Below are 10,302 nucleotides of genomic sequence, written 5' to 3'. Positions count from 1 at the left end.
GGGGTGCCGGACATTCTAGAAGGACGGACGGTCTGTACCGGCTGCTCCGCGCAGGTGGGGCCGAGGGGAGGGCGGAGTCGAGGATGTCGCCGTCTGTAAGTTACTCCGGGAGTAAGTGCGACCTCAGCCGAAGCATGAGTGTCCCAAACGGGGCCCCTCCGTGAGCGTTTGACCGGTCGCTTCGGTCCGCTGGCTCGTCTTCGGCCGGCATCCTCTGCGCCTTCTCACTGAGGCGCGTCTTCTCTGCTTTAGTTTGCTGCTGCGTGTCGGGAGATGTTACTACGAGATGTACAGACAGCAGTTTCCAAGTGTAGTTTCGAAACTCCTTGCTCTTGTTTTTATCCCAGAGTGCTCACCTGGCCATGACCGACACCCTGATGATGGCGTACACCGTGGAAATGGTCAGTATAGAGAAAGTCATCGCGTGTGCTCAGCAGTACGCAGCTTTCTTTCAAGCTACGGACCTGCCCTATGACACGGAGGATGCTGTCACGTACTGGATAAATAAGGTAGGGGACACTCACTTGAGGAAAATGAGTCTCATAACCCGAAAAACCGAAAGCCTCGCTTATTCACTGCTGTGCTGCCGGAGACTGTGTGTGTGGCCCCAGGTCCACATGTTGAAACCCTGACCCCCCGTGTGTTGCCTTAGGAGGTGGGGCCGTGGGAGGGGAGTAGGTCAGGAGGGCAGGGGCCTCGTGGATTGTGCCCCTCCAAGGGAGACCCCTGCGGGCGAGGACGTGGCAGTCAGACGGCCGGGAAGCAGGCCCTCGCCAGACCCGCGTCTGCCGGCGCCTTGGTCCTGGACTCCCAGCCTCCAGGCCGTGAGAAAGACGGCTCTGTTGTTTGTAAGCCGCCCGCCTGTGGTCTCACTGCTACGGCTGCCCAGACGACTGAGACACTCTCCACGACTCTTAGGCCAGAGCGGAAGCTGAAGCTGTACGATCTTGTTAAAATTTCCCATTCCCTTATGACTAAAAAGATATATATACTGTTAACACAATGAAAATAGATTTCTGTGTCTCCTGCAGCATTTATAATCCATAGTGATTAGTCTAGTTCATAGCAGATCATCACACAAGTCAGGGCACTCGGAGTGGGGGCGACACGCTGGGCATGCAGCACGTGTTTTTCGAATCCGAGAATGGAAGGATTTTCTCCCGTTTCCAACGAGACGATCCATCCCCTCGCCTACGCTGCGCTGCGCTGTGTTCCGTTGGTTTGAAGCAGTTTACTGCTCCTGCCTGTTCAGAGTCGCAGCTGAGGCTCCGAGGTGTCAGGAAAGCGTGACGGTCACGGCTCGTAGTGGGGGTTCTGAGCCGGACCCCGTCCTCCCTGAGCCTCCCGTCCCGGTACCGATGCGTGGGCGAGATCTTGGCGCGCTGCGGCCTCCTGGCCCAGGACAGCGGTGGGTCGCAGCCCTGCGGGAGACGACGCGCAAGTGCGAAAGACTCTCAGTAGCTACGTTGAGCTAAATGTATCGGAACTTACAATTTTCTTCAGTCGTTTTTTTTTTAACCACCGAATTTTAGGCAATAGAAGAGTTTGGAAAATTGTTGGTTCAGGGTAGACTTACAGTGGGTGATGATGGCATTGATGTTTCTGAGGGCGCCATTAATTTAAACGTAGTTGTTATTAGCATGACCTTAAAATCATTAACCCAGAGTCCAAAATTGTCTAAATATTCTCGATAAATACTTTGTGCACCAGGTAGACTGTTTCTTAACCGTTTTGGATTTGGGGCTATCTGAACACTCTGATAGGAGATGAATGAGACCTCCCCCAAAAGGTTTTTGTGTATTTAACTGGGACCTGTGACCACACTGAAACCCACTCACCGTGGGCCAGAGACACGTCTGTGACATCACAGCGTAAGAACTGGATTCAAGATGTTTTCTGCTGCCAGTGACAACTTTAATTTAGGGAAAATAATTTTCATTTACCAGCCCTAAAGCAGATCGTAAGACTTGTACTAAAGCTTTACTGCCTCCTGAGCGACACCACTGAAGTGGCTGATAGCACCCCAGGCTGCTCCGACGTGTGGAAGGTGCTCGGCAGCGTGTAACAAATTAACGAACTCATTTTACAGTCTCGGATGTAGCACCTGTAAAGCACTTTTTCTGGTTGGGAACATGAAATTTTCTTCATTCAAGTGGCGCTGATATTTGACACCAGAAATCTGCCCACAGGCATTTTAGGGTGCCTGTTATTTTACTGTTATATTTGAATATAAATTCAAATTAATATTTCTGTATTTTAAGGTAAATGAACATTTGAAAGACATAATGGAACAAGAACAGAAGTTGAAAGAGCATCACACAGTTGAAGCTCCCGGAGGTCAGAAGGTATCTATTTCAGAGAAAAACGTGGCGCCTTCACGAGACTCTGCACGTGTTCACATAGTTATGGTCTTGGGAAATGTTAACAGTTGTGTTCCTTCCATTATTTGTTGGTGATATTAACTGTACCCTAGAAAATCGTGCCTTCAACACCAAGTAAGGAGAAGTATAAAATGAAGGTTGGGTGGTGGTGTTTAGGAAAAATCGTTAAAGACTAGAACTCAATTTCCGAGGTTCTTTTGGCAAAAATAATGGTTTGACTTTGGTAAAATGTATGAAGCAACAAGAAAACAGTTTCAATGTGTTAGTCTCATAATGACTTGCAATAAGTCCGGCCTTTAAAGTTATACTCCAGGAGTTGCAAGTTGTACACACGGTTATTCTGTGAAGAAAGAGGAAGTATTAACATGGATTCATTCTTTAAAAATTCCAGAACAAGGATGTAGAGTTTTCTTCTTTGAAAATTTGTGCTCGTCACATACTAAGACCGAAAGTATGTTTTCTACAGCCTAGTATTTCTTACAGCTCTTAAAATGTGTTATAATTAGAGCCCTGTAAACATTATGGCGTTTGAATGGAGGTGTAAGAAATTATAATTATTCAGGAACCTCATTTTCTATTTGGACGAAGCTCTTCATTTTTTTGCCGAACTCGGATCCATCTGGGGCTTGTGCCACTGCCGCCCGTCTGGCTCCACGGGGGGAGAGAGCAGGAAGGAAGGGAGCCAGCTGGCTGGCTGGGGTCTTCCCGCCTTCAGCGACCAGATTTTGTGGAAGACCCCCCACAGCTCTGTGTGGTTCGATGTTGGGGACCCGCAGCGATTCCCGTGTTCAGCTCCCTGACCGGCTGCTGACTGTGTCATCTGTGCGAGATCCTCACCTTTGCTGGCACCCTGTCCCCCGCAGCCAAGTCAGCTGGCAGTCTCTTCTCCCATTGGTCCGGGTGACACGGTCGAGGTCCCCAGCTTCGGCCTGCTTCCGGCCAGGCTTCTCCCTCTGGCTTCCCCGCGTCCTTTCTAGTTCGTCCTCCTTCCCTTTCCCGTCCCAGGGGAGCCGAAGCCTTCGCCTTGGAGGTGGGGATACTCCTGCCCCCCAGTTTGCTCCTGGCTCTACTCAGGAATGAGGTCAGGATGGCATCACCCAAGTTGTATGTAATGTTAGTGACTTTCCTTAAGGATCTTGTTTGTCACACGCGATGATTAAGTTCTGTAGGACTGCGTACACATTATGAACTAGGTGGGGATTTTGTCATGACGTGGGACACGATTAATGTCCCATGTGGGGAGAAGCGCCGTTGGTGTCCAAACCACCAGGCTGAGTGACCTTGAAGAAAAACCACTGTGTGGCATCGAGACACTCCTTGTGTTCATGCTGACGGCTTTGGCTTCGCCGTGGCACTTAGCCCCATGCAATGGCACATGTGAGGCTGAGTGAATGGCAGAGTAAACGAATAAATGAATGTGATTCATTTTAAATATTCAGATGATGACACCTTTTTATCTTAGTACAGACATAGCATTTATACCTTCCTTTTCAAATGAATATTCCCTTGTTCTCATTGTTGGAATCTTTGTGAAAATAACGATTAATTTCACATCGTCTTACTGCAAAGTACAGCGTCATTGTTACGAAGAAACCCGGACCCAGCAGAAACCAGGGGAAGAAACCCCGCTGTCACCGTACAGTGGGATCTGGGGATTCGAGTCACTTGGCTTGCCTGGAAGTGTCGTCATTTCATTCTTGATTTTTATTTCTGCGAAAGCGGAATTCTCGACCCGTTTCCCCTTTCCCGGGGGAGAGGTGGAGACCTGCCCCTGCTCGTTCCTGTGCTGTGGGTACGAAGCCACCTCACCGTCACCTGCCTCAGTCCTCGTCTAGCGACTCCCGTTTCGTGAAATTTCCGCTTGCAACCACCTTCTTCGTAAAACACACGTGTGTGTAAGGGGTGCTAGTACTGCGTACGGTTAGCCTTGGACAAATGAAATTCCAGAGGCATCTTCTCATTCAGCCCACGGCATCCTGCGATGATTCAGTTCGTCGGGTCCCGTGGTGTCTTAGGAGGAAGGCGTGGAAGGGGCACCACGTCCTTGGCAGGCGTTTCGTGCAGACAGTTCATCGAGGGGATGTTCTCTGTTTTCTTCAAGTTGCCCTTTTTTGCTTCTAATGCTCTTGCGAGTCTGAAGGAGGGTGCCCAGTTAAACTGGAATTGCAGATAAACCACGAGTAGTTTCCGGTGTAACTTACACGAGCATCTCGCATTTTTATTGGCTAAATCTGGCAACCCTGCTTTCAAGGTCTCTGAAGTGTCTAGCCAGGGACATGAAGTGCCACGTTCATTCTCTTGAAGGATTTTTACACAGCGCTGCGGCAGAACGAGTCGGGACCCAGACTAGTCAGACTAGTTTCGTCACCGATTAGCTTCATGACAAAGGCACTGGGCCTCGTTTTCTTTATCCGTAAAAATTAAAAGGTTGGATTAAATTCTGTGACTAAAGTGATTCTCCTGTTTTCCCTTCTCGATACGTTGTGAATGAGGACAGGAAAGGACAGGTTAGTGAAGACAGTCAGCAGCGGTCATCGTGAGCGTCCCTGTGTGTGCCGAGCGGGTCCAGGACAACCGCGGGAGCGAGGCGTCTGGGGCCTGCGCGAGGCTGCGGACTGGGGCGGGGCCTCGGTGGCTTTCACGGCGGCGTTAGCAAAGTGGGGCACTGGGTCACGGGGAGCGACCTGAGTGGGGACGTTAAGCTGCAGATAAAAGGCACGTTTAGGGAGTCGGCGACTAGACCGTTCGGATGGTTTCTGAGAGCCGTGACTTCGTGGGTTCGGAGTCTCAGGTTTATGATAGCAACTACACAGAGAATAGGGTTTGTGTCTCAAAATATTAAAACTACTCATGTACTCAATGTGACATTTGCCACTTTCAAAGCGGCATCTTGGGGAGGTTCTTTGCAGAAGGGCGGGGGCTGGATGCACGGGTTACCTGTGGCGAGCTCGGATTGCTGTCGTGAAAGGCACAGCCTGTGAAGTGACTCTGCTCGCCCAGCGAGAAGGCAGGTGGCACCTGCCACAGCCCGTGTGGATGTCCACCCCCGCCAGAGCCCCTCAGCAATTAAAAACCCTAACTCACTTTCTTTAATCGCGTTTCTTCAGACAGCACTTAAGATACCAATTGAGAGAAGGGTTCTGATGGCAGGTGCATTGGGGAACGCTGTGCCCCTTAAGAATGTCACAACCCGCTTTGTACGGAAGGGCCGGGCGAGAAGCCTGTCGCCCAGACAGATCTCGTCCTTGGACTACCCCCCCATCAGTGACGCTCACCGGCGTCTCACGGAACGAGCGCCTTTGGAGCCCGCCCGGGGGACGCCGATGCGTGGCCTGTGACGCCGTAATGGATTCAGTTATCTGTCACACGCACGTAAATGTGTGGAACCAACGCAGTCTGATACAGCGCTCACGTGGCCTGACTTTGGACTTGCCCTGGCTCCCTTGCTCATGCTGTTATTTCCATTAAGTAATTGTGGAGACTCGACCTGCCCGAATGACACAACTTTCGCTTGGAACTGCCCCTGAGAGTCCGTCCTGTAGTCACAGTTTATCTCGCGTGCACTTTTGTGGTCCGCGCGAATTTCTTTCTCGACGGCCATTGCCAGCGACTTCCTCGTCTCCCCCGCCATAACGTGACACCCGACGTGACGCCCGGGTCTGAAATACGCCCCTGTGTGTGTGTGTGTGTGTGTGTATGTGTGTAGACACACATTACGTACGTTACACACGTATACGTAAATTTTTCTGCAATGTTCGAAGGAGGTTGCAAACCTCATGCCTGGCCCCGTAACACTTCAGTGTGTTTTTCCTAAGAACTAAGCTACTCACTGACACGACCAGAGTGTAGGTAATTCGGTGTCGCTATAACACCTCGATCAAACGTGTAGCCTGTGCTCCAACTTTTCACTTGTCCCAATTGCACTTTATGGCTTTTTCCCCAGTCCCGGGTCTAATCCAAGATCACGTACTGTAGCTAGTCGTCCCATCGCTGGTCTTCCTTACACTGAAACGGGTCCTTAGCTTTCCTTGTTCATTCACGACCTTGACATTTTCGAAGAACATAGGTCATTTTCATAACGTACCCCTCAATTTGTTTTTTTTAATATTTCCTCGTAATTAATTTAAGGCCGTGCTTTAATGTCGACTGGAACACCTCGTGAGCCGTGTGCTTCTCATGGTGCGTATCCGGAGGCACGCGGACCCTTCTGCCCCCGCTGGGCGACGTTCCCTGAGATCGCTTGGCTAGGACATGGTCTGCATGGTTCTTAGTTTCCCTTTGGAATACGTCGTTTGACACTGAGCATCCTGTCCCCCTCCAGCATTTCCCCTCGCCCTAGATTTAGCATCCACCGACGAAGCCTACCGATGGGTTTTTACTGTGACGGTTGCAAAAGGGCTGTTTTCTAACGCCATGTTTTCGTATTTATAAGTTAAGTTTCTATCACACGCAGCTCTGTCCTCATCTGTGCATCTGGGATCTCGTTATTATCTATATGAGTTGATGGATTCTCATTCATGGGTCGTCATCTATTTCCATCCATATGTGTTTGTTTTTTAAATAAACGTATACGTGTTAAACTGAACTATTAACGTTTACAAATGTTACTTTACGAGAACTATAAACGTAGAGCTCCACTGTCGGAAGCTTTACTGTGACTTGTCGATGGAAAATAATTCTGACGCATTTTCCCTCTACCTTTTGCTTTCCTTCCTCTCCGCTGCCTCCTCTGAAGTCTCCTTCCAAGTGGTTTTGGAAACTGGTCCCAGTAAGTCTCCTGGCTTCCTCCTTCAGTCTGCCGTCCAGAATCGTGATCGTAGCGTGGTGTTGTCTGTGTTTTGCTGCTGTGGTCATTTCATGTCACTGCATAGGGATGGGGTTTTAAGGTATTCATTCCATCATCGTGTATAATGGAAAGATTGAAAAAATCTGTCCAAGATTTGTATTAGAAGCTTTAAAAGTAATTTAAAGCATAAGCATCCTTTTGTAATCTGGTCAATATTCACAGACCATCTGTAACGAGGTTAAAAAGTATGAATATAGATTCTCATTTGTTTTAAGAACCTTAGTAAAAGTGAATGTGAATTGCACGTGTAAATTATTTGTCTTTTGAAATTATCTTTTTGAAAGAATCATTTTCTTTTCAGCCCGAATGGTAGGGGACACTTTGTGTTTTAAAAAAGTGACAGATTCTCTGCATTCTTACTAGTACTGGACATAAACTATATTCGGTTACAATTTGACTTGAAGGGTTGATCTTTCAGGATTAAAGCTGGGGAGATTAGACCACTTAAATATTTTACACCCTCAGAGATAAAAGTAGAACTTAGAAACACACCGTAATGTTGGAAGAAACTGGCGTCCCTTTTAAATGCCAAGTTTCTCGGTCGTAGACAGAACAGGGACGGTTGCCATTCAGTGAGTGGGCAAAGCACGTAGCACGTTCGAGTCTAAGAGACGGGGGCTTTCGTGAACCGCAGACGAACTTCTGGGCGTCGCATGTGGCTTCAAGGTGAAAGTCGGTTTAACCGGAGCAGCTTTGGCATGCCCCGCGCGGACGTCTGCTTGTCCATCCTGAGACACAGACATTTATTGCTAAAGCCCGATGAAGCCGTGCGTGTGTGTGTGCGCGTGTGTGTGTGGTGCATGTTTGTCCGTCCATGTGTGCGTGTGTGCAGGCGTGCATGCATGCGTGTGTGACATTTATTGCTAAAGCCCGATGAAGCCGTGCGTGCGTGTGTGTGCGTGTGAGTGTGGTGCATGTGTGTCTGTCCATGTGTGGTGCATGTGTGTGCAGGCGTGCATGCGTGTGCGTGTGTGGTGCATGTGTGTCCGTCCATGTGTGTGCAAGCATGCATGCATGTGTGCGTGCGTGTGATGCATGTGTGTCCGTCCATGTGTGCGTGCATGCGTGTGTGTGCGTGTGGTGCATGTGTGTCCGTCCATGTGTGTGCAAGCATGCATGCATGTGTGCGTGCGTGTGATGCATGTGTGTCCGTCCATGTGTGCGTGCATGCGTGTGTGTTCGCGTGTGTGTGTGTGTGGTGCATGTGTCCGTCCATGTGTGCGTGTGTGTGCATGTGTGCATGCGTGTGTGTGCGTGTGCGTGTGGTGCATGTGTGTCCGTCCATGTGTGTGCGTGTGTGCATGCATGTGTGTGCGCACGTGTGTGTGTGTGGTGCATGTGTCCGTCCATGTGTGCGTGTGTGTGCATGTGTGCATGCGTGTGTGTGCGTGTGCGTGTGGTGCATGTGTGTCCGTCCATGTGTGTGCGTGTGTGTGCGTGTGGGTACTTGGCAGGAAGCAGTAGAACCAGCCATACGATTTGGTTCTGTTTCGTGGCCCTGGGTGCCCAGCTCGGTCCAGCGCAGATTGTAGGCGGGAAAAAGCCATCCCTCGAGACAGGGCGTGTGGGGCCGGGCCCAGCCAGGCCGCAGGATTTCCAGGAAGCAGACTACTTTGTTTCCTGCGGGCCGAGGGAGGAGCGTGAGGGTCTGGAGCCGCGTCCCACACGTGGGACAGGGCGCCTCGGGCTGGGCAGCGCTACCCGGGGGCTTTTTCCCTCTCCCCTGTTCCCTCCCTTTTTTCCTGGTGGCTTTTTAAACTGTCCACTAGCAGCAAAGAGAGGACGTTTTCTAAGGACTATGCAGAAATCAGTAAGCAAGTGAAGAAGCTGCCTAGCGCATGCCTGTGACTTTCTCGGGCCGTAGGTGCTCCGTGAGTTTGCAGCCTGGCGTTCAATGCCCGCGTCCAGCCTGCACCGATTAAAAGGAGCGAGCGCCTCGGAGTCTTCAAGGGGAAAACGCTGCACGGGTCTTGTGCTGGAGTGACCAGGGACAGACCAGGAGTGACCTCCTGCTTCTGAGGGCCCACGCCTCCCCGCTCCCTTTAAGGAGACCTAGCTCCCCCGCCCAACGCTGAGTGTCCTCTTCCAGCACGTCGTTTTCCTGTTTTTATTCTCAGAAAAGTACTTGCTTTCATCACCATTTTAATGATAAAATATAAAGACGACCAGTTTAGATAGAGAAGAAACTTAGTCTGATTACTTTAAAACGCTCTGTTTAAAGAACAGCAACCACTGTAATCATGTGTGTTGCTGATGAAACACTTGAGTTTGCACCTTCATTTCCCCAGTACCAGGTCTAATCCAAGATCACGTACTGTTGCTAGTCGTCACATCACAGCATTATTTTTGTTGGCTCTGGGAGAGCCGACAGCCAGCAGCGCTAGCCGTTGGTTCCTGCCCGCTCTGTGCTCGCAGTGCGCGTGGCACTTGGCGTCCGGCCCCTCGTTGAATCCCCAGCGGGCCGTGAAGGCGGGGGCTGTCGCTGTCCCCCTCGTGCAGACGGGGGAACTGGAGCGAGAGTCTGCGTGGCGCGTCCACCGCCGCAGAGCGGACAAGCGACGGAGCCCAGATTCGAACCTGGGTCTCCAGACTCCACCCCGGCTCGACGGCGTGTCTCACTTTAGACAGCCAGTCACTCCAAGCGGCCTTCAAGACACAGGTTTCTCCTGTCTCCCTGAGCAGGAGCAGAAACCCTTGAACGCGCTCGGTTACTGATAACAAAACCTGAGAGGGTTTTTTCAAGTGTCAGAGTTGTCACTCTACATCCGTTTCCTTAAAGTCCAGAGCCAGGACGTCTTGGCGCTGTGATCCCTCGCAGTGACGTCCCAGGGCCGCGTCAGACTGTCCCGCAGGCCGGCGTCAGCTCGCGGGACAGTCAATGAGTTATCTGTCCACAAGGAGCCGAGCTGAGGACACAGGGTCTTCACATCCATTTGGCGGAGTTAGTGTCAGTTCATGTCAGTTCGCAGTGTCCCACGAAGTGCTGGCTTCACAAGCGGAGAGCCACCTGGCGCGTTTGGGTCGGGCACAGTCGCGTCTGCGTCGCCCAGGGAGGGCGTGGGTCGCGGCCCGATC

At 50.8% G+C, this 10,302-nt stretch overlaps 1 protein-coding gene across 1 annotated transcript in view; it reads left to right on the top strand.

Moving 5' to 3' along the window:
• Positions 1 to 10,302, top strand: part of CAMSAP2 (calmodulin regulated spectrin associated protein family member 2) — a gene marked incomplete at its 5' end in the record, with an annotated part of 45,493 nt that overhangs the window by 17,259 nt on the left and 17,932 nt on the right. Inside the window, 3 exon segments of the mRNA XM_015587352.2 lie at positions 348 to 509; positions 2,262 to 2,345; positions 7,117 to 7,149. Of these exon segments, the coding sequence (XP_015442838.1) occupies positions 348 to 509; positions 2,262 to 2,345; positions 7,117 to 7,149 (279 nt within the window).

The sequence above is a fragment of the Pteropus alecto genome, unplaced genomic scaffold (genome assembly GCF_000325575.1).
Source record: "Pteropus alecto unplaced genomic scaffold, ASM32557v1 scaffold90, whole genome shotgun sequence".
Lineage (NCBI taxonomy): Eukaryota > Metazoa > Chordata > Mammalia > Chiroptera > Pteropodidae > Pteropus > Pteropus alecto.
Note: the sequence above shows the minus strand (reverse complement) of the source record. Positions and strands in the feature narration are given on the sequence as shown.